The sequence below is a fragment of the Engraulis encrasicolus genome, chromosome 11 (assembly GCF_034702125.1).
Source record: "Engraulis encrasicolus isolate BLACKSEA-1 chromosome 11, IST_EnEncr_1.0, whole genome shotgun sequence".
NCBI lineage: Eukaryota > Metazoa > Chordata > Actinopteri > Clupeiformes > Engraulidae > Engraulis > Engraulis encrasicolus.
The window spans coordinates 15,011,098-15,035,540 of record NC_085867.1 but is presented as its reverse complement, the minus strand read 5'-3'; the positions used below and the strand labels follow the sequence as shown (position 1 = coordinate 15,035,540).

At 41.4% G+C, this 24,443-nt stretch overlaps 2 protein-coding genes across 2 annotated transcripts; both read right to left on the bottom strand.

Moving 5' to 3' along the window:
- Positions 1 to 7,577: 7,577 nt before the first annotated feature.
- LOC134458805 (uncharacterized) lies at positions 7,578 to 11,655 on the bottom strand. Its single transcript, XM_063211208.1, has 10 exons — positions 11,603 to 11,655; positions 11,096 to 11,167; positions 10,537 to 10,578; positions 10,371 to 10,415; positions 9,933 to 10,229; positions 9,416 to 9,523; positions 8,938 to 8,965; positions 8,301 to 8,338; positions 8,156 to 8,193; positions 7,578 to 8,036 (listed from the first exon to the last, which is right to left on the bottom strand). Exons 2-10 carry the CDS (start codon positions 11,109 to 11,111, stop codon positions 7,920 to 7,922), a joined length of 729 nt encoding a protein of 242 aa, XP_063067278.1. The 5' UTR covers positions 11,112 to 11,167; positions 11,603 to 11,655; the 3' UTR covers positions 7,578 to 7,919.
- A 955-nt stretch (positions 11,656 to 12,610) lies between these two features.
- ftsj1 (FtsJ RNA 2'-O-methyltransferase 1) lies at positions 12,611 to 23,490 on the bottom strand. Its single transcript, XM_063211206.1, has 11 exons — positions 23,375 to 23,490; positions 22,624 to 22,771; positions 22,442 to 22,511; positions 21,825 to 21,924; positions 21,622 to 21,700; positions 19,441 to 19,493; positions 17,451 to 17,504; positions 16,142 to 16,244; positions 15,221 to 15,304; positions 14,877 to 14,980; positions 12,611 to 13,202 (listed from the first exon to the last, which is right to left on the bottom strand). Exons 2-11 carry the CDS (start codon positions 22,742 to 22,744, stop codon positions 12,996 to 12,998), a joined length of 975 nt encoding a protein of 324 aa, XP_063067276.1. The 5' UTR covers positions 22,745 to 22,771; positions 23,375 to 23,490; the 3' UTR covers positions 12,611 to 12,995.
- Positions 23,491 to 24,443: the final 953 nt, after the last annotated feature.

The window sequence follows — 24,443 nt, the reverse complement described above, 5'->3', positions numbered from 1 at the left end:
GGTGCCCTTCGCAGAGAGCCTAGACTAGAGGTCTTCTCTTGACGGCCGTAGCAAGCCGTCCGCGCCGTCCGTTACCTTGCGGTTGGGTTTTTTTTCCTCTTTTTTTTCTTCGTTTTTTCGGCGTGCCCGTCTTCCGTCCCTGTGGCTGTCGCTATCCGCTAATCACCTTCCAAACGAGGACGGTGACTTTTTTTTAGCGGGGGGGTTGGTGGGGTTGGGGGGGGACAGCGACAACGACAACAGAGCCGACGACGGAGCTTTCTTTTCTTTTCTCGTTGCGGTGCGATGTGGTCGTGTGTGTGTGTGTGTGTGTGCTGTCAGAGGCGCTAGCTTATCCTGCGCGCCTGCGTCTGTGGGAGTGTGTGCATGTGTGTGTGTGTTGTCTGTGAATGTATGTGTGCGTGCGTGTGTGTGTAACGTGTGACAGCGTGTGAGCCTGCGTGGCAGTGGGTGTGTGTTCGCACCGCACGAGCCTGTGGTGTGTCTGCGCCTGTGTGCGTGTGTGTGTGCGCATGAGTGTGTGTGATCACCGCGCTCTAGCCCAACCAGCTTGGAGCAAGCACGCAGGCAAGAGGAGCGAGGGAGAGATGGATGCTGCTACTCATCCACTCAGGAGTCTTCCCCTCCCCCTTATCTCCACCCTGCTACCTCTCTCTCTCTCTTTCTCGCTCTCTCTCTCTCTCTCTCTCTTTTGCTCCCACCCCTTTTCTCCGCTCTCTGATACCTCTCTCTCTCTTTCGCGCTCCCACCCTCTGCCTTTCTCCCACTCCTCCCTGTCCCTCTCCTTCTCTCTCTCTCTCTCCCTCTCACACACACACACTCGCTCTGCCTGTCACACTCCACCCTCTCCCTCTCTCTCTTTCGCACACACTCCCTCCCTCTCTCACCCAGCAAAGACCAGTCACGCAGCCCTAGCTTCTGCCACCGAGCAGAGACTGCAGCATCTCTCTCTTTCTCTCTCTCTCTCTCTCTCTCTCTCTCTCGCTGCGTTCCACATTCATTCTCATCTCTCTGTGTTGGCATTCCCAGCCTTATTTTTAAGGCTAAGGGAATAATGTGTGGACTGTAGTATAATAAAAGTGTGCTATAAGGGGGAAAAAATGACATGACTGATCGCAAATAAAAGCAGCAGCAGTGGGAATAGCTTGCCTAGCCATCACCGCTCTCTTGTCAGACCGTGTGCATCGTTCATTTCATATTGTGGTGGTGAAGGGAGCACGGTTACCTGTTTGAAAGCCTGCACATTGTCGCTGGCAGCTCTGGCGAATGCCCTTTCCATTCATCTCTGCATCAGCGCACTGCATGGCTTTGGCACTGGATGTTGTTCATGTTTGTGGTGCTGTGCAACACATTGGGGACAATGGACGCCACACCACAGCCATTCTGCATCCATGATCTCTTTCCTCAGTGTTTTGTTGCTGAGGGAAACCACATTAAAAAATAGATGTCACACAAAACCATGACAGGGAACCTATGCAATAAGGCACTAGGAAACAGGGGAAGAGAAGAAGAGATATATATTTTGGTACTGCATACATAAACGATAACATTGATCCCCAACATGAAGACTTACTATTCAAACAGCATCCTCAGCTGTCTCTGCTTTGTGCCTCTTCCTTTTTTTTGCTCTCTCCTCCTTTCTCTCTTCACCTCGTTACATTGTCGCCCTCTGCTGACCAATCGTACACATTCACCCTGCAAGGTAAAAAATGGAGAAATATTTCCATGACATTCAAAACGCTCTTTGATGCTCTCTTTGCCTTTGTGGTGGCATGTGTGTTGTATGCATATTAAGAGAATCATGTTGATATTGGGTTTATAGTCTGTAAATGTGTGAGAATGAAGGTGCGAGTGGGTGCATGGATCATTCATTCATCAAATCTGTCTGCATCCTCAACTCACATGAATGCGTCGCAGACAGAAGCAACCACAGCAAAGCTTTGTGAAGTGGCCGAAATGCAAACCAATATGAAGAACTACACTGACATCATAGAACAAATTAGAGAGCACTATCCTACCACGTGACCACATGTAACATCAATCATAATTTCCCGGTTATCATCATTCTATGAATATTACATGACCCTAACTTCAACCTATTTTAATAAATCTTTTTCGATTAAAAAATATGAGGGGAAAAATGGCTCCAAGACATTCGCTGCTGTCCTTCCATACCAAGATCATCTTAATCAAATGAAGATGTAAGAATTTGTATGGTTATGTTATTAATTATTATCGCTTTCCAGAGAAAGCTCTACTGAACCTGAACTACCACAACTATTTTCAGATATAAAATTTGCATCTCTGGGCCAGATTTTATGTCACACTAGCTCACGATTTAAAAGTGCCAGACATGAGAGAAAATTAGAATTTTAATGTGAAATATCTACATACTTATATTTTTACAAGTGTAATAAACAGACTTTCCTCAAGGCACACAATGTAGAGAGAGTGGAGAAATCAGACACACCATGGCGCTCTATTCTCTGTGTCCTGAGGAAGGTTTAAGCTTATTGACTAAAAGCGTAGACATTAAAATTCTGCAAAAGGGTCTTAAGTCTGCTGACCTTTTGCTTTAAGCTTAACTTTCACACTTGTAAAAGGTAGAATATGTCATTTTTTTAGTAGTTTACTTTCAGAATTTATGCTGGCCATTCACACATAGGAGGAAATATTTTTGCCCATCGTTAGCAATTTCTGAGTAGGCCTATTAGGGCTGCACGATTATGGAAAAAATCATAATCACGATTATTTTGGTCAAAATCGTAATCACGATTATTAATCACGATTATAGTTTTTTTTTGCAGATTTTTTAGATAATTATAACAAGATGAAATATTAAGATGATGAATTATATACGGGATGAGCAAAATAAAATGAATTGTAATAATTATGTAAAGGCAATAGCATGAAACTTAGGTGGACAGATTTCTGGCTAGAAACACCAGCCTGTCAGTATGTTCTGGTTTCAAGGACGCTCTCAAAGGTAGGTCACTACTGCCAATATTAAATCACGATTGAAATCACGACTTCGATTTCAGGATTTTATCACGATTTTCGATTATTTTCGAGTAATTGTGCAGCCCTAAGGCCTATATTCTTTATGACTGTGAAAATAACACTTTTCATATATAAGAAGGTGAATCTTCTCCATGTCCCCCATTTTGAATTTCCCCTCGCTGCAAGACTTAGGCCTACTGTACTTTGGTCAGATCAATACATATAAGTGTATTACTTATTAACATATTATTATTATCATCCCTATTTTGTAAATATTTAGAGCAGGGGTGCTCAACTAGAAACTGAAAAGGTCCACTCGCCAAATTTCGTATGTTTCCAGGGTCCAAAAAAGTCGCTACGGACCGATGCAGAAAATAGCCTCACTCGCTGGCCGCACTGGCCTCTTGCTCACTCACTGAGTTGTCATACTGATGATACTCTTATTTGTCATAAGACTGGCTTCGCAGAAATACACCTATAGATCGCATGGCAGCGAAATCTCATGTATAATTTATACATATTAAATACAGATGGATTTTGTCTCGGTCCGGATGACATTGCGTTTGGGTCCGCATCCGGACCTGGGTCCGCCAGTTGAGCACCCCTGATTTAGAGAATGGGCAGCATACATGCAATGAGAAACCTGCAATGCCAGCTCTGGCCACCACAATCCTTCATACTCTTGAAAAACACCCAAAGTATAAAAACAGTGCACTGTGTAGGCCAGGGGTCCCCAAACTTTCTTCTCTGGGGGCCACATTATCATTCCTGACTGTGATCAGGGGCCGGGATCAATCATGTGGGCTTTATACTAGACCACTGCCTGTTATAGCCATAATTTCTAGCACAAAATAGTTCATCATTATACGTGATTTGCAAAAGAAGTGAGTACTTCACATGTTTTTCAATTTGAAATACCACAGATATTCCTTTTAACTTCTAATAACCATGTAAAAATAGCATGGAAAGGTTAGAAAAATAAGGTGATTGACAGTTTATGAGTGATACAATAGAAATGGTAGGCCTGTTTTTATTGCAGTGAGATGAGAAGCTGTCAAGACAAGAAACTTCTGGTGAATCACACTAGGTTAGTGAAAATTAAACTGTCGGAAGGCCTGTTGATAAACAAAATAAAATGTTTAAAATATATATTTTATTACTACTATGTTTTTATGAGAGGATTGCATCTTTCGGCCAGTTCAAATGGTGAGGTGCAGAGAGATGGAGGGCCGGTCAAAGGGACATGGCGGGCCGCATCCGTCCCCGGGCCTTAGTTTGGGGACCCCCTGGTGTAGGATTTGTGCCTGATGAGCCCATCGATCTTATTCACTCTTTGCTGAAAAAGACTCAAGTGAACTAGTCCACATTATAACACCATGCAATATATGATTTAAGGTGCACTGTGTAGCAGTTTATTTCCATAATTCATGCTGCCCATTCACAAATGTTACCTTTTCATGCTTACCACTATCAATTTCTAAGTCTGGGAAAATGGCACTTTCCATAGGGTGATCTTCTCCATCGTCCGCCATTTTGAATTTCCAGAAATAGGCCTTTTAAGCTGCAAAACATATTGTAGGCTACTTTGGTCACACTTGTAAATATTAGTTCATTAGTACACATTCATGACAACGTCAAATTTGGCACTAGTAGAGCAGCAATAAAAAGCATAGGCCTACGGCCTAGTTGCAATAGGCTACCTACAATGGCACCAGACCAGCACCGCCGCCACATCCCACAGTGCACCTTTAAGACTTAACCTTGCGCATGAGTATCCTCCATTGTCTACCTTTGCTTTAAAGACAGGGGTGTCGTGTATGCGTCTGTGGTTGTCAAATCTTACTTGTTGCGATACTTGTAGCAATCTTCCAAAAAGGTAGTTGATCAAGCACGCTTCCTAACAAATTCTAACAATTCAATGAGGCTTATGATCCTTGGGTTTCATGTGCCCGCCATTCCTGTCCTTGCGCGCGTGATAGCCTACTTGTAAGCAATGATCGTCATTGTTGCGAGTGTGGTGGTGTGGTATAGCAAAATCCAAAAAGACACAACTTCCTAAGCACTCTTGACTGTCACAATGCCTATCTGTTGAAATATATTAATTACCAAGTAGGCCGCTCCTTCGAAAACTTCTTGAGTTGTGGAATCTATCTGAGAGAGACTCACGGACTGCGACTGTGTTGGGAGACACTCGGCTCTGCCCATGACAATTTAAAGCAATGTTTCCATCTAGTGGCGTTTCATAATAATGCAGTACTGATTCTGTAAATGTGACTGACCATGAACTGGCCTCGCTTTAGGCCTACATTTTCAAAGTATCCTACTATGTGCCATGGATTTTTTTGAGTGGTGATTTATATTCTTGTAGCCTATTTTACAGGGCTCTTCCCAAAAACGTACCCCCCAGCGTTGTTGGGTAAAATTGATGTCCTCCCTCTGCTGGCAATGTTGGCAAGTTGTTTGAATAGGAAGCATGTTAAGGCCCTTCAATGTCTTGACTTCTGACCTAACTTTGGGGTCAGCTAGCCAGAAGTACAGTTAACTTTATATATATTTAAAAAAACATCAGGTAGGCTCAGGCTGCTGATTTGGTACAATGGGAAACTGTAATTGAACTATAGTGAATTATAGTGTTTCACCATAGTATGATCTCAGACTTTACAAATTTGTGATTAGATGAAGGCCTACATAAAATCTGTATGTAACAAATTACACAGAAAAGAATCAAAGTTACATCAAAAATGGATAAAGTTTCAGAAAGGGAAAAAAAAATACAACGAAACGGTGAACTGATTAATATGGCTATAATGCAAGTTAATCGTTAATATAGGCCTACCAGGCCTACATAGGCCAGTCAATCTAGCGTTTGACCCGGGACAAATTGCAATAGTAATCATTTCAAGTTTTTTGTAATCCCTAGGTATGTCTAAATAACATATTGAAAATCTACAGCTTTATATTTAGTGGAACATTTTTTTTTTCAAGGTCAAAGTTGGAGATTTCCCATTCATTTTCCCATAGGGAGACAATATAGGAGATACTTGGGGAATAGGCTAAAATTTTAAAGAATGAGATATCAATTTGAAACTTTCACAGTAATTTACTCAAGCAAAGACAAAGAGTTTTTGTATTGCAAGTTGTCTGAAATATGATTAAATATGCAAATGAGATCACATCTTATTATGTGATAAATTGGCAAAACGTAAAACAAATTGCAAAAGTATTGATTTACACTTTTTATTGATACTTAATCCACCCTACATCACATATGTAAAATCTACCTTGCTTCATCACTTTAGTGGAACATACTTTTTTGAAGGTCTGAAGTAGCACATTTCCAATGCATTTTGCCATTCAGTGGGTAAAATCGGATACTTTTGACCTTGGGGAAAGTATGTTCCACTGAATTAATGAAAGTAATTTTTTAATATGTGATGCAGAGGGGTTGAAGGATCAAAATAATGTATGAACCATTACTATTGCAATTTGTTTTATGCTTGGTCTGTTGCCACAGATGTATCACATATTTCAGTACATATGACCTCATTTGCATATTTCATCATCATATTTCAGAAAAAACTTGCCATACAAAAATTGTTTGTCTGAACATGAGTTACCAACTGTGAAAGTTTCAAATGAATATGTCATAGTTTAAAATTTACCCTATTCACCTTTTAACTCCTATATTGTCTCCCAATGGAGAAATGAATGGGAAATCTGCCAACTTTGACCTTTAAAAAAAGTATGTTCCACTAAATATAAAGCTGTAGATTTTTAATATGTGATACAAGGGGGTTTAAGGATCACTTAAAAGTAGGAACCATTACTATTGCAATTTGTCCCCGGGTTTGGGCCTTTTTAGAGCTAGATTGACTGGCCTAACAAGTGTCTCACAAATGTATCTAGAAAACATGAATGTTTTAGCCAGATATTAAAAATGTTCACAGAGTCAGCATCTCTAACGTCACATGGAAGGCCATTACCGATGGGACAATAAGAAGACCCGCTCACTTAAATAGAGCAAAATTGTATATTGCCTTGTAAATAAATAAATATTATGTAGGCTATTAATGTACTTACAGTAGGCCTACCATCATGATACTTCATACACCCCTGGTTGTTAGATCTATAGACGATACGCCTACAACTTATACTTACTTGTACTGCTAACACTGTGTGGCCTGACCTACTTGCATGTTTGAAGAACAAAACATTGCACATGCTCCCATGCAGCGATATACATAAGCCTTGTTCACTGAAATGAATGTCAAACCACAACTACGCATGCATTCAAGGCTACGGCAAAATATTTCCCCACGTCACTATAGGCTACTGTTTACTAAGTGTACGGTTTAGTGGCACACTTAATGCATACATTATTGCAATACTGTAATTTTTATACAAACCATTATATTTTCTTGGCACAGCATTTGCACGAATAGATATTTAAGAGTTGTTAGATATTAAAGACATTTATTTTCAAGCAATGACAAAAAGATAAATTCAATAATTTATTACAATAATAATAATAATGTATATGTTTTAGTACAATAATTATCTGGAAAAACATAGCACAGTTCAATTGTATGCAGGGGCGTCAAAATAGGGGGCCGAAGAGGAACTGACTGAGTCACCAGGTCCCCACGTATTTGGGGGCCACACAGGGAGTCATATTAACATCATAAACGGTGGATGAGAGCCCCCATAGGGCCCAGAATATGCTGCTATCCAAATGAATATAGCAGTCTTTGCAGTATGTATTGTCCTAATGGCATCCAATAGTCTGTGGTCTCTCCTCTGAGCCAATAAAGTGGTCATGATGGTCATACAGTCTATAGAGTATATAGGCTATGGATGTAGGCTACAGATGTGGTCAGAATGTTGCCAGGCCAACTGAAAGTCAGTAAAGGTCGAGGTGTTCAACTGATGATCACTGAAGCGTAGTCGGAGCACGGTTCAAACCGGACCACCCGCGGAGAGCTCCTTACATCGCACGGATGCAACACTGTGGCATAGCAAAGGCTGTCCTCCTCCTCCTGGTACCACAAAGGAAAACATTGCATCAGTTCATTTTCCACTGTTTTACCATTCATATTCATTTAAATATAAGTGACATGTCGCAAAATGTGTGTTTTTTTTAAACAATTTCTCTTACATTTGTTTGTCCTTCATGTATCTCCTTAGCATTGTAATCTGACAAAATGAACACAAGAACACATCTTAGTTGAATGGTTATTCAGTCTGAATAAACAAACGATTTCTGATTATAGCTCGGTGCATAACTCCACAAGTGTACATACTGCCTTGTTGATCCATGTCCGTTTGTTGGGTTAGATATCTAAAGAGAATCATAAAAAAACTTAAAAAAAAGACTTAAAGGTGGCTATGTGAGATTAAAATACGTATGGTTTACATACACAGTCACTATGACAACAGTGTGCAATGGGCAGAGGTGGAAAGAGTACAGAAAAAATATTCTCAAGTAAAAGTATCTTTATATTGCCTTGAGTTGAATGCCCTCAACTCATGAGCCACACTGTAGCAGGTTGCCCTCACTGATTCTAGTGCCCACCTCTGAGATGACAGCTGTGGCCCACATGCAACACAGTCAGCTTGTAGCTGCGTGTAGTTAAATCATTTGGCCCATGTCTAAATAACTAGATTATTTGAAAATGATATCTGAACAGGCAAGTACAGTGGCTCTTCCTATTATGGTAAATTAATATCTAGCAGCTTGTGCAAAGGATCTGGCTGTGGCTGTCAGCACAAGAAACATACGTCCTCTATTCGCTTGTCTCGGCCTGCAAGATGCTGCCATACGTAGACAACATTGTCAACGGAACAACAGCCAGACCCTTTGTACGGAATGAAGAATAGTACTAGAGCTGGTTTGGACCATGCTATCTGCACTTAGTTTTGTTCAATTGTAAAACTCACCCTTGATCTGTTGAACGTGTTTTCTTTGCTGAAAAATAAAGCAAAGTTACTGATCATACATTTGTGCAAATTATTTCATCCAATGAAAGGTAACAGTACATTAGGTTTAAACCATTCTAGATTTAGTTGGTCTGGATCTTATCAGAGAGAAGAAAAAAAGAGAAAGGTAAGGAAATGAAACAAATACACCATCCAGAACCTAATGAACTACACTTCTAATACAAGAATGTACTGTAGCCTCTTTCTGCAGATGGGGCCGCCGGCGGGCCTATTCACTATTTGCTGAAAATACTCAGCTACATCATAACAACATTGCTAGGATATTACTGAGAGCCTTAAGTAACAGATTAAGACATAGCCATTACAATTTTGGTGACAGTAAGGTTATAACATAGGCTCTGCCTTAAGGGGTTAAAAGCACACTCCATCTTTTTCAGATTAGTGTGTCATTATTTAACGTGTCTAATACATGTCTTACTTGTATTGCTGATGAGGACGTAGCAGCCCCAGCCAGATATGCAGAATATGAAGAGGATGGTCAGCCCAAATATGACCACAGCGATGATGGAGTACTTCAAAGGCAGATCTGGTTACATGAGACAGATTGAAGGGAAGTGATCGTTTAGTTTATACAATGCTGCTGTAGCCCCTTACCAGACACCGTTCCGCCACTGGGACGTTGTAATAGTTCCACGTAACACGAAAAAACCATAGGACTACACCACCTGGCACAGGGCCATTAGTAATAGGCTTACATTACGAGGTGGTCATTGCCATTCTGGTAACAAGCTCATTTGTAACAGGGGTAGTGTCTTTTATGGGGTTAAATAATAATTATTAGAGGTTGGCATTGTCGCTTTACAAAAACAGTTTTTATTTCCATATTATTTGGAAACTTAGTATTGCTAACATTTTTGCCATTAATTACCATTTTGTTAGAAATCTTGTAAGAAATCTGCCTAATAAAGAGCTTTAAAACAGCAACAAAAGCTCACCAAAATTGAAAACCTTCACCGTGATATTCTCACTGGATACTTGGGTTCCGTTAAGAGTGTAACCACACGAGATCTGTGTCAGACTTTTGTAGGTCGAGTTGGGCATCCGTAATACAGAACCACTCACTTCCAAGGTGCAGCTGCTTTCAGACTTTTTCCCTGTAAAAGACTTCATCTGAGAGCTAAAGGTAAAGTGGCACTTTTCATATTCTTCATGTAGGTTAGTACAGTGCAACTGGACATGGTCCTTCACTGTCATGGCGGTCATCTCCGCAGAAGTCTCTGGCCTAGGCCAGCCTGTGGAGAGAATTAGAGCAACTATTTATTTTCTGTGCAAACTATTAATTTCATTATCAACTATTAATTACAATCACGTTATATAATATAATATAATATAATATCATATAATATCATATAATATAATATCATATACGTTACCTGATATTACTGGACTCAATTGACTAGCCACTGAAACATGAAACACTGAAACAACAAATGGTCATGATTTGTTTTAGTATGGTAGAAATGTGAAAACAATAATATACAGAAGAAGAAGAAGAAGAAGACAGGCAGAGAAAAGTACCAAGTGAATTAGTTAACTTACACAGAAGACTCCAGCACACAAGATAGTTCATACTGATGGCATCTGCTTAGATGACATTGTTTAAAGAGGAACAGAGAAAGCGCATAAGAATCATAAGAATCATGAGAATGGCGAAGACTCTCACGTCAGACAATTGTAACTTAATAGAATGTCATTGCGTATAATATAATACATTCTGGTGGTCCGCGATTTACATGCCACTCTCTTGCAGACCACCTTTCTGTCTAACAGTCAGAGTAGTCTACTATGAGAAACCTGAACATCCTGTTGAGGGGATGGAAAGTTTCTAAAAATATGAAACCACACTGCAGTTTCAGGTGTTTACTTCACACGTATTGGTAGTGGATTTTAGGCTACTGTACAAGCTATATGTTTCTCACACATTTGCGCCCAATGCTGACCACTTTCAATCACTCAACCAGTACTGTATAGGTTCACCAGACATCATCACATAATGAATATTTTATATTATATTATTATATAAATTATATTATATATTTGTGTTATGTGGTCACACCTGTAACAGCCTAGTTGTGTATTTATTTGAAAAGGCCCCTACCTGATGTTATTGCCATGGTACAGTGGAATTCGCAGTTGTGAGGTATGTGAGTTCACCACTCTTCTGTGGCTGCTGAGAGGATTGTGATCAGACAAAAACAGATGAGCAACACCATCATCATGACTACATAACAAGGAGTGGGGAGCTGACCACAATGCTACATGACTGTGTCTGGAAGCATAAACCACACACCACTAACAACATTTTCTTAAGTACTGTACGCTTGCACTCTGACCAATACAGTCAACAACATGCTGCTGAAAACGGAAATTGTCTTTGGCCAGTTTTACATGTGTCTTTAGATATATCTTTGCTGCTATGAAAAAAAAATGAAAAATACATGAAGTATCTTTACAGAATGCTTGAAGGGTCTTGACTCTCATATTAATACTGAAAGTAGACTAAAACCGTCTATTGGCATAGCAGCACAAGAAAAAATGCCTCAGTTCTTTAAAGTGAGAGAAACAGACAAACAACAAACATCAGTCACAATGTTCATCCTCCTACCTTTGAATGGTTTTGAGAGCACATCAGATGTTAAGCATGGTGGTTTATGTTCTTGAAAAGATTGAGGCCTGCCCAGTTATACTACACATGCAAGTAGTAGTGAACTTCTTAAAAGAGAACATAATTTACATGTTCACAGGAGACACGCTTCGTTGAGCAGCAGCAGATGTCTGAGATGTCTGGTAACAGGAAACAGGGCCAACGTCATTCCTGATTGGGCATCACATTCATATGACACAGCTTTCTCAATAAAGTTTGGATTCATCTGTGTTCATAATTGCCTGGTGTAACTCTTTAGGCAGGTTACTGTCATTTGTCGCATCTGATAGTTTGCTTGACATTTGCCTGAACACGCTTGCAGTTTAGATGAGTAGATTCTTTGAGAGAGAAAAACACAACCACTCAGTACACCCCTTAAAAAAGGGTCAGTGACGTGCATCACCTTTATCTCATCAATTTTAGTTCCGGCATGCAAAACACTTCCTGTAACAGCAGTGTGTAAGGTAGGCCCATAGGTCAAATCTGTCTGTTTCACGTAGTCCCCTTACAAGGCACCGTCCTGCTACTGGGACGTTGTAATAGCCACTGAAAAAAAATGTAACTACAATAGTACTACACCACTATGACAGTGCGCAGGGCCTTTACTAATACATTCCAACTTGGTCATTGCCATTCTGGAAACAGCTAATTTATAACAGGGGTAGTGTCTTAAGCGGTTTTAAACAGACACAACTGCATACCATACAAATAAATGTATAGGTTACGCTTATTCAGGACCAAGTACATCATGATAACAAATCACAGCACACACTTCAATTATAAATGTGTTGCTGTGACCCGACTAAAACACGCAGGGGGGCAAACAGGAACGGATAAATGAACAGGCCTTCCTAGCTACCAAACTCATGCATCACAATCCCCTTCTTCTGGGCAGCGCGTTTTACCAGGTGGCATAGTATGCATGGATGTCTGGTACACATAAAAAACAACAACCCAATGCTTTTCCTTTTCATTTTTTTGTTTTTATTTATTTTTCACTCTTAGATACAGTTTTAATAGCCAAACAAAAGTTGGCTTACCGGTATGTAAAATGATGCAGCAGGTGACATCAAATCCCTTTAAAAGTTTGACAGTTTAACAACAGTACATGCATCGCATGACAGTTATCAGTATGAAATGTTTACTATTTACAAAAAAAAAATACATATAATAAAATTCAAGTTCTGAAATTCAACATGATAATATAGTGCCGAATGACCATTTCAGAGTACTTTTCAAAATGACACATAACTCACAGCGAGTCACTTTATGCAATGTCACTTTTCAGTTGAGCCTGTGTGTGCTCTGCCACTTTTGGAACCAGGCCTTCCTCCTTAATCATTGGATTCTGATCTTAGTCATGTGATCCCGAGGGTTCCTGATCCCTCACCTCATTGGCCGAGAGTTGCATGGTAGAGAGGGCGTGGTCTAAGGATGCGGCAGCGGGGGCATCTTCCTTGGCCAGGAGGTTGTTCTTCCGCATGAAGCAGGCCTGCTCATACGGGGGGTGGATGGGAGGCTGGGTGGGAGGCGTGTAGGTGTACTCTTTGGAGGAATCCAGCTGGAACCAAGGGAAAGAAACGCAAAGAGAAGTCAGTGTGGGGGTAAAAAAAAGCTGGCTCTCGCACCCATAGATATGGACAGAGGTGGAATGCAACTAATTACTTTACTCGCGTTACTGTAATTGAGTAGCTTTTTTGTGTATTTGTACTTTTTAAACTACTTTTTAAAATTTGTAATTTTACTTTTACTTAAGTACATTTTCTTTCGAGTAATGTACTTCGGTACATTTTACAGCACAAGCGTTACTGAGTAAAAACTAGCCTAGTTTATAAAGAGTTGGCGCGTGCGACCTGTCTCTCACTCAAACGATGATGGCTGACATGGAGGCTGACGATGGAGATTCACTTAACTCAGAGGAGATCAACATTAGCTGATTTTCCTCTTACCCAGTGCACCCCTTGCACATCTAGAGGCAGAAAACGCTGTTGTTAAAAAGTAACTTTTTACTTGTACTCAAAGTACATTTTAAATTATTTACTTTTTACTTTTACTTGAGTAGATTTTTTGACTGGTAAACTTACTCGTACTTGAGTACATTTTCAACAGAGTAACAGTACTTGAGTACAATATTTTAGCACTCTTTCCACCTCTGGATATGGACACTAGATACCGCGTTGACCACTCCTTTGTATTGGAGCGAATCATGGCTGAAGTCAGATCGCCATGTTTAGCCAGCATAATGCTACCATCAAGTGGTGGAGAGACGATACACACATTATCCTGTAAGTGACGTAACATCTATGAAAAATATAATGATACTGGCCCGAGACTGTGGAGCCCAGGGGTGCATTTCTCGAAACCTTACTACATTGCTTACTACATTAGCTTCTTTGTTGTTTTCAATGCATTTTCCCATTGGCAACTACCGAAATTGCTAACAGGCTAACAACTTCTCTTTTGAGAAATGCACTCCAGGGTTGGGCCACACCAAAAGGCTGAACAGGGCACCTTGAGTTCATATCTATCTGTGGCATCAAGGAAATTGACAGGAAGTCACCAAATGCTTTCGTATCACACCACTAAATCAGACCACTGGTTCTGATGACGCATGTATGCATGGTGCTTTTGCATTGTACATAGCTTTTTCATGACTGGAAACAACTTAGAAGAGGAAGGCTGGCCAGACCGACGTGAGCGCAAAATTCAGAATGGCATCACACCCGTTACCCTTTGGTACAAATATGATCACCAGCGAGCCGACTCATTGCTGAAAAAGCTCCAATACATAATAACAACCTTGCAATGACCATTTAGAGTGTTATCTTTTCCCCTAATATTTACCACCATCAAATTCTAAGTATTCATTATGACTGGGAAAATTACACTTTTCATACACCTCATGTCCATGTCCGCCATTTTGAAATTCCAGAAATAGACCTTTTTAGCTGCAAAACTTACTGTACTTTGGTCATATTAGTTAATTAGTTTATTATTTACTAATCAAATTTCAAAGATCAAGATCAAGATCAAAGATCAAATTTGGTCATAGGCAGCACAGTCTCAATGAGCAGCATAGTTGCAATACCTACTCCGGCCACCATCCTACACAGTGCACCTTTATAAGTAACAGATTAAGAAGTCATTATCATATTGGTAACAGCCTTGTACAAAAGGCTCTGTCTGAGAGGGTTAATAATTGTACATCTGAGCAGATATGTGATGGTTGTCGTACCTGTAGAGGGTAGGTACGGTCCGAATCAAAGCCACTAAGGTCACCACAGGCGAGGAATGGAACAATGATCCTGTTTGGCCCCTCCAACTGGTTAAAGTCAACATCTAAACCAGAGACGGAGACACCCATTACAACACAGAACATAGGCATGGCAATGCATATAAAAACATAATTCACATGCCCTTATTTTTATGATAACCACCGACTATAAGGGGGAATACATCATTCCACACACATTAAACAAGGAAAGGGAACATAGATATGACTATGCCCACAAGCGGAACAGTTTGCCCACCACAGCATTATACTGTGTGTTTACAAGAAAACCACAGGGCAAGCTTTACCATAAGAGTGGTCCAGAAGAGGGTTGGACATGTTGGGTATGTAGCCTTCCGGAGGAGAGTAGTTTCTGCAAACCACAAACGCCTCTGCAAGAAATTTAAGCAGAGAGAGGTGTTAAACACCGGATACCTTGCAGAAAGGAAGGAAAACCTCACTCAAATTAAACACACTACACCAAGCCGCTGGAAAATTCTGCCATGCTATTGGTAGATGCCGTTGGTGAATAACAACTGACAAACAATTTCATGGTTTCATTTCTCATGGGCAGCTGTGGCCTAATGGTTAGGGACAGAGGTGGCCAAAGTAAAGGAAGAAGTACATTTATGGTGCAAGTACAACACTAGCACATGGCTGTTACACAAGTTATTCCATTGTACCTAATGATGTGGCTAGATTATATTGTTACTGTAAAAAAAAAAAACTTAAGACCTAAAAAGAACCCCCCCCAAAACGTGATCCAACCAGCACAGAATCAAGAACATTGCTCATATAGTAACTGTAGACCAGTTACCCATTGAAGTTGCTTGTGTTGGAGGAAACTATGGCTGGTCATGGCGTTTACTTTGGCCACCTCTGGTTAGGGAGTTGATTCTGGGATCAGACAATAGCATAGCATGTTCACATCCCACCCCAACTATTTAATCCCACAATAACTAGAAGGTAAAGGCTAAAGTGCCCTTAAGCATGGAACCTTCTGTAATGCTGGGCATAGACTGGGCAATTTTTGGCTTCTGTCTTCGACGTCATCACAAGGCCACAAGCACAAAGGAGGACCGCAGTTAGGATAACCCGTGGTACTGCATGAGTCTCTGTCAGATCTATGGAGGTTTGCAGGGCCTCACCACAAAGGAGGACCGCAGTTAGGATAACCCGTGGTACTGCATGAGTCTCTGTCAGATCTATGGAGGTTTGCAGGGCCTCACCTATGCTGGAGTTGCGGCTGCTGCGAGGCTTGGCACAGGTCACCTGGCTGAAGAAAATCCTCAGCTGGGAGTACAGCAGGGTCACGTCCTTACCCCGGAAGATCTGACGATGGAAACCAAAATAAATATCATTTTTTTTACATTTGCATCTAACCATTTCATCCTTCATTGAGACCGGTAATGAGCGGGAGAGAGACAGGGTCAGGTTGGGATTTGACCACAACCAGACTCGAACCTAGCTCCTTATGGGCAATCTACCAGAATACGGTACTGGTGCCTCAGTGCATAAGCCACAGGACAACTAGAAATACATTAAGTGTGATTGCTCCAGGTCAATCTGGCATTTTCCCAGTGGGCCGACAGCAATCAGGGGCTGATGCTGTTGCTGTTGTTTTTTTTTTGTTTGTTTGTTTGTTTCTTCGACCCATTGGTCTATCTTTAATATAAAAGTGGACTGAGCCATGGGGGCCGCTAGGGGGGGGGGGGAAGTGGTACAGATTCTTACCGCAGGAATACACCAGCGGCGATCTGAGCGAGTCGAGCGACGGAAGTAATTGACTTTGTATTGAGTCGAGAGACAAAAGCGATTCTGGAGACTAAAGTGATTTGCGCAACGAGCGCGACAATTTGAAGTTGAAATCTTTTCAACTTTCTATGACGCGGTTCGGCGACAAGCCGCGACAGCCAATGACTGTATAGAGGTCAGTGACCACAGCCAATGGGAATGCTTGAATGCTTTGCCTTCTGCCTGTACGGACATACTCTTGTCTCCTCAATCGCTCGTATCGCTTGCTGCTACACTCTGTCGCTTGAATCGCATCGCCGCTGGTGTATCTCTGCGGTAAGGGCCCAAGCACTGAGAGGGGCCCTTAAGGGGGCCCAAGCACTGAGAGGGGCCCTTATGGGGGCCTAAGCACTGAGAGGGGCCCTTAAGGGGGCCCAAAATGTGAATCTTTCATGGGGCCCAACATTTCTGGCAGCGCCCCTGGACTGAGCTAATATCATATCGTAGAAAAGCGGGGGGCTGTGTGAGGGGATGGATTGTGCCAAAATTGCCCGGATTGTTTTTTCTGTCCCAGTCCAGCCCTGGCCCCAACTCTCAAAACAATGAACTGTTGCACATCAACGTTTAAATGATCGGTGGTTGAGCCACAATTATGTGAAATGTGAATGCCTTCACACTTCCCATTACACTGACAATTAATCAAAACATTTAGGTTCTAATCCTACTTCCTACTAATTCAATTTTTGTGGCATTCAAAATCCATTGACAATATTTTATGTCTTGTGAAATATTGTTTCTTCTTACCTTCGCTACAAATGTTCCACCTGTCTTCAGTACATGTGTGGTGATGTTAAGCGCCTGAAAAAAAGAAAAGAAAAACAACGACACTTAACCACAGAGTGAAAAAAAAACCTTCCACCCACACAGACTTCTCCGTAACGAAGCAACACACACTTAAGTTTCCATATATAGATACACTGGGTTTCGATTTGACTTTGCTTTCTATCGCTACAGATCAGAGTCTATTCCTTTTAAATATTAGCTACATTAATTTAGTGCTAATTTTTAACAACACTTGTTGATTGGTTATTAGTTCATGACATGTTTACCCAATCAAAGACTTTCACTAGCCCACCAACATGTGTGGGAAGACCCCACTCAACTTTGTATGACTGAAGTTTCCCTTTATAAGATGTCATGGACTTTTCCCTGGCCCGTCCTGTAGCAAACAGCCCACCTAGCGACCCATCTAGAGGCCCCCACCTAGCGACCCACCTAACGGCCCACTTAACGACCCGCCTAACCAAACAAAACAAACATCAGTGAAAAGAAAAACCTTTTTAGCACAGGATCATTTTACGAACTAAACAAGGTAAAGCATTTGAAAGTATGTACTGTATATGCTCTTTATTATTTCAAGTCGCCTTCTGCGGTTTTCGTGGTTTTCGCTGATATTCCTGCTAAAAATCCATATAATCAAAAATCCAATATCATTTTCCTCCCCTCATGGTTTGAATGATTTTCATACCAGATTAACCAACTACCAATACATGGGTTCTCAGTGTTTATCAACACGATGTTATGAGGGGCAAGACACTGGCAGGCAGCCAACCACGTGAGCTAATTTTTTGACAGACAGCGGTTTCCAACAATCAGAGGTTGAGATGTGTGCAGCTAGGTTCGCACAGTCAGGTTATAAACAAAATTTAGAACCCATGTATACAAATGAGAACAAATATTTAGCGATATGTAATGCCAGATTTTCCAGGTCACAATTTCTGACAAGACTGCCAAAGTTACGTTTTGCCTAATAACTCATTTAAGCATCGTCTGACTTGTGATGGTAATTAACTTGTTTTTGAATATTATTTGGAATACTGAAAATAGTGTCCCTTTAATTTCATATTCAAAAGTATTTATTTATAAGGAGCGTGCACATTTAAATGTAAAAGTGCCACTGCCAGTTAGCCGGCACACTACTTCTCAACTATCATGCGCCAGATATTAGGTCACAAAAGCTGAGAAGTTGTTTCAAAAACCCCAAATAATTACGCATCATAACTGATTAACATTGTATCCACAATTTGTATTTATTTTAAGATGTGACAGTACACAGTAGTAAGTAGTAAATACACCTGTTGGATAACTTCTTATGGCATGAACAAGCTATTACAGAGGCTAGAACAGCAACTACTATGGTATGCTATGGTACTTTCTGAATGACCTTTTAACTGTTGTTATTCTTGAATGACATTTTAATTGATGAATTAATAATTAATTATTAATAGATCCGTGGTTCTCAACCCCATTGACATCGTCAAAAGCATGCCAACGCCCCCCTTAGTATTGACAATGAAAACAAACTATTTCCTACACCCCCATATGCAACTGAGCGCTCCACCTCTCAGTTGTCTCCTTCTCAACGCCCCCAAAGGGCTGCATGACGCACCCTGGAGGGCTGTAGAGCCTTTGTTGACAACACTGCTCTAGAATATAGAGTCTAGATCAGGAGTGGGGAACCTTTTTCATTCGAGGGGCCATTCCAAGTTCCTCCAAGGGCCGTACTATGAACACAAACCAGGATTACCTATATTGAAGGCAGTCACCTTTAGAACAGGCCCCACCTTCTCTAGGTCCCTTGAATATAACTATTTGTACTGCAAACGCAATTTCGAAGATTCCTTTGCAAAATATGTCATATTTCACGTAAAACGAACTCAAGGGTCATAAACAGCCCTCAAGTCATAGGTTCCCCACGCCTGGTCTAGATGTTTGAGATGAGAAAGAAACTCACAGCAAGCAGGAGCTGGGCCTGGATATATTCATCCACGTCATGGAGTCCTGTGACTGCAGACACAGAGGAGGACAGAACTCAATACACTGTTTAGCTGAGAACTAAACTTAAAAGTTATTGATTACACTGGTACACGTTACTACACTTGATACATTTAGGATAGGTCACAATACAATACCCCTCATTACTATATGTTGTCCTATTGTCCTTACTCACGCTGCATGACCAGTGCATGTGAAGAAATCAACAAAACCCATTGCTCATAAGTTCATTACTATTCACACATAGTCACACATGTACAGCAACATAAAGAGCTAGCCTGGCTAAACTGCCACTTGATTTCCATTTACATGGTTGCTACATTACATTATGGTGGTGTGAGTGAATGTGTTAGAGAAATAATGTAAATTCATGTATCAGTATATTCGTTTTAACACATTGTGTGTGTGTGTGTGTGCGTGTGCGCGTGTGTGTGTGTGTGTGTGTGTGTGTGTGTGTGTGTGTGTGTGTGTGTGTGCCTGATTATTGACAATGAGTGCGTTTATATGCAGTTCAGAACCCGAATATGAGGCATATCCCGGTTATGATTCGGGATAAGGTTTTTATGAGCACAGAGCGTTATATCTCGGTCTACATTATTGGCCGTTATAGATTTCTCTTCAAATGCGTGTAGCCTGGATACCAGCAAACAGCGTTCTATGGGAAGCCTCACTATCCGGAATAAGGTGTTTACATGCGTCAGTATCCCGACTTCTGACGGAATACTCCACCTAGCATATCCCGATTTCTCAGTATCCTGAATAAGAGCTTATCCGGGATACTGAAGTCGGGATAAGGTGTTTATATGTTCAAACGCAAATTCAGGATACTTAATATCCCGATCATATTCGGGATACTGAGCTGCATGTAAACGCACTCAGTGTCTTATGTATATGTTTAGTTCAACTGCACATTGGACACTGGTCAAACGCAATTTCAAACTTCTATGCTAGGAAGATTTTTGACAATAGAGTACACTTGACTTGACATTAATTTTGGCAATACATTACCAAAGCGACTGACAACCGAACCGAGGACATAATCATAGCATACAACACTTGACACAAAGTGCACAGGAAATATACAGAACAATAAGTGCAGATGCCAAGCATGGTTAGTTTTTCTGTTTGTTGTTTTTTGTTAGTTGTTTTTTTTTAGTACATTAGCAAAAGATTAAGTAGAGTTAATGTGTTGAAGACTATTGAGTCGAAATGGACTCTTCACTCTCCTCACTCTGAAAATTACAATCAGCCTTTGTCCTGCATCTTTTCCTGGGGTGTGCGCAATCTAAGACCCAGATAGCACCTTCACCAGTGTCAACCACAATGGTTGAAATGGTTATTGGCAATGGCAGTACAGGTACATTCCATTATAAACATGCAACGTCAAATAGGTCAGTCATACAATCTCATTCATCTACATATACTACAGTGCAGAGGCATGGTCAATGAGCTGTGGAAACGGTTAAGACTTTATAGATGGCCATTGCAAACGGACACTGACTGCCACCCCTCCACCAACCATGCACTGCCACATCCCATGCAATGAGTGACAAGGCTTTCTGAGGAGAGATAAAAGTTAGCTGAATAGACATTATCTGCATAATTTGGCTTTGAAGTCTTTCTTTCATTCAACATTTTTTGGTTACACTTTACTTCACGGCAACGTTATATGTATGACATAACAGTGTCATAATAGTGTCAAAACAGTGATATGACACAGTCATGAGCCTGGAGCCTGGAGCCTGGAGCCTGGTTCCCACTGACAGTTCATGTGTGTATCTCCAGAGCCCCCTTTTGGAGCGGAGCTGCACACACTATCGTCTGGTATTAACATACTCTTCTCGAGTAGAAAATAAACAGAGCATGTATTGCTTAAATATCATCGGTAGCTTGCATTGACAAATCACATGACAGATTATAGACTATATTGACTCTTTAAAAACATTTTTGGAGGAATTTGTTGGGGGTGAGGAGCAATAAATGCACCATTTATTTTCTGACTCGAGAAGAGCATGTTAACGGCAGTGCTACCAGACGGTGGTTTGTGTACACACACGCACCGTCAGTGAGAAGCAGGCTAAGAATAAGAGCCATGCGCATGACAATGGAGGTAACACATGTACGACATGTCTAGTCTTACCATCTGGCGCTCCGTCACACACAACCAGATCAGCGGACTGGCCCTCGAAATGCTTAATTATCTCCTCGGCTGTGGACAACTACAGTTAAGAGAAAAGAGGTACAAATGTTTTAAAACCCCGTACAAAAACGCAATACGAAATACACACATCATGTTTCATTTTGATGACATTAAAAAACAAAACAATATTTGTTGAACAGCACCTTGGTGATGTCTCCTTGAATCTGCGTGACTCCTGGTAGTGGTGCCATTGCCTGCAGGTCCACCGCTACGATCTTCACATCCTCCTTCTTCTCTTTGTCTCTGAGGCATCAAACACACACACACACACGCACACACACCCACACACAAGAACAGTTACTATCATGGCAAACCACACAAGTGGCACTGGCATGCAAAACACACACACACACACACACACACACACACACACACACACACACACACACACACACACGCACACGCACACGCACACGCACACGCACACACGCACACACACGCACACACACACACACACACACACACACGCACACACACACACACACACACGCACACACACACACACACACACACACACACACACACCTTTTGCATGCAACAAATACACACCTACTGCGTTACCAAAGCATACACACAAAGGTGCTGGCATAATAATGCCATAAAGAGTACCAGCTTCAGAGAGAACACATTACATATCCCTTTCTTTGACGGAGACAGAACTGTGCATTCTCAGTGCTCATACACAGCGCTTTTACTTTACATTGGTGCTTACATCAAACAGTTAGCAAATGGTAGGCACAAGCAAACATGGACATCTCACCGAAGCTTACGACTCAGGACCTGACTCCAGCTGCCTGGGGCTGCACAAAGATCCACTGCACGATTCACACCTGTCAAACAGGACATCAGGGAATTCAATATACAATGCCTAAGATATTTTGAATTGAAGTCGCTTGAAACCTGTGTAGGGCCTATGCTGCATGGCACAAAACTGCCCCCTACCTTCGAAGAGATTGTACTCCTCATCCAGTTGCAATAGTTTGAAGGCACTCCTTGCTCGCCAGCCTTCTTCTTTCGCCTGTCTGTAGTAGATATCTCGTTTGTCCTTCGATGATCGCCCCATTTTCCCCCGTTTCAGTCAAATAGCCTCCTGTAAACAAATCGACTCCATTTAAATGGACACAGAGTGTTGCATAGCCTAAAATACCTGTCACCATCTCATGGCATGTTCTTGTCGCATGTTGACAAAGTAATCTGTACAATGCCAACTTGTAGCGTGTTTAAGGCGGTTGCCATGGCCAATCTATTAAGGAGCTCTAATACGCTACCCGAAAATAATTAAGAAAAGTTCGTGTGCCTGACAAGTTGAGCGATGAAGCTATGCTAGCTTGCTAAGTATTGGGGGCATTCAGACTGGGACTCCCAACGGAGTTCGCTCCCGGACGTGCGGTCCCCGGTGTTTCTATCACTCCCGGACTTGCGGTCCCCACCCGATTATATCTCACGTATTATCATATATATACACACTGCCACCTGATTATATCACACGTATTCACCATATTATGTATTGACACACGTATTTTTTCTTAACACCACTTATTTTTTTCTCCAGTGGTAAGAAGTCTGGGAATCCTTTCGGGATGTCAGGAAGCTTCGAGACGTACAGCAAGCAAGAGACAACCACTCTATGCAAAAATGAACAATTCATACATGCAATTCAAATCACAAATAATCTGTAAAATGTACCACTAACCGCAATTTGCTAAGCAGTAGCACACACGACTTGAGCAGAACTACACTTCACCCATGCTTGAAACGTTTTGGTTGTGATGGAATGGAAGGACCCCGAAACTGTGTGTAGTAGTCTGATGCAGTGCCTGTACACATTGATGAATGCGTCAGTATTGGCAATGCAGGTAGGAAGAAAAGTTGAAAGTTGAAGTGGATCAATTGTAAAAGAGATAATAATACAAAAAAGTGATGTTTCCTAAATTATTCTGTTCGTTTTCCTAATAATTACTATACTTCGTAGCAGTTGCAAACAGCATAGCCTAAGCAGCCTGTAGGTGGCAGCAAGAGAGAGAGAGAGAGAGAGAGAGAGAGAGAGAGAGAGAGAGAGAGAGAGGTGTACAAATTGGCCTAATTATCGCTGTGATTTGTTTTCCCCCCTCAATGCAAATATTCAATAAGTCCATAACATTCTTAAAACCAATGTCCTTTTATTTTGTGGACACGCCACATTAATAGCCTCGAAATGAAAACAATAGTCAATTAGGTCTATTCTCCTCAGGGCATGACCGCATGTGTTAGCCTATTGGTCATCTGCATCAGTAAGGCAATGATCAGACAAAATGCAAACACTTGTACCAAGTAGCCTACCAATTGGCATCCTGGAAAGCAGAGGTGAATATGAATCATCACAGTCAGCCTGTCTGGTCTACAACCTCAAGATTGCAGCTTTGTTTGCTGTCAAGAAAAGAAGAATGTTGTCTGGCTTCCACCTTGCGCTGTATAGGAACTGCTGATGAGAGTAGTGCTTTGGTCTGGAACCGCCACATCCATCATACAGAATACCAGGACCTTGCCCGTTGTAATTAAACACTTTCTCTTTTTTTCTCTTAAAGGAATATAGTGTATAGCAGAGTAGCATCCAACCGAGCCATTTCCTTGAAGGCCTCAAAGAAAGCTAGAAATGTGTGCCAGCTAAATGATGTGAATGGTGGACGGTGCGTGCATGCGTGTGTGTGTGTGTGTGTGTGTGTGTGTGCAAGAAAGACGCCAGGGGAGGACAAAAGGGTCAGCTGTCCTGGGCCCAGGAAGAG

What these genes read in the sequence shown, in the direction of transcription:
- LOC134458805 (XM_063211208.1), bottom strand. An exon ending in TGTGTGCTGGAGTCTTCTGT is followed by an intron (nt 10,416 to 10,536) that starts GTAAGTTAACTA and finishes TTGTTGTTTCAG; the next exon opens with TGTTTCATGTTTCAGTGGCT. An exon ending in GGTGAAGGTTTTCAATTTTG is followed by an intron (nt 9,524 to 9,932) that starts GTGAGCTTTTGT and finishes TCATGTAACCAG; the next exon opens with ATCTGCCTTTGAAGTACTCC.
- ftsj1 (XM_063211206.1), bottom strand. Translation starts at nt 22,744, where the DNA reads ATGGGGCGATCATCGAAGGACAAACGAGATATCTACTACAGACAGGCG. An exon ending in GGAGTACAATCTCTTCGAAG is followed by an intron (nt 22,512 to 22,623) that starts GTAGGGGGCAGT and finishes CCTGTTTGACAG; the next exon opens with GTGTGAATCGTGCAGTGGAT. An exon ending in TTCAAGGAGACATCACCAAG is followed by an intron (nt 21,701 to 21,824) that starts GTGCTGTTCAAC and finishes TCTTAACTGTAG; the next exon opens with TTGTCCACAGCCGAGGAGAT.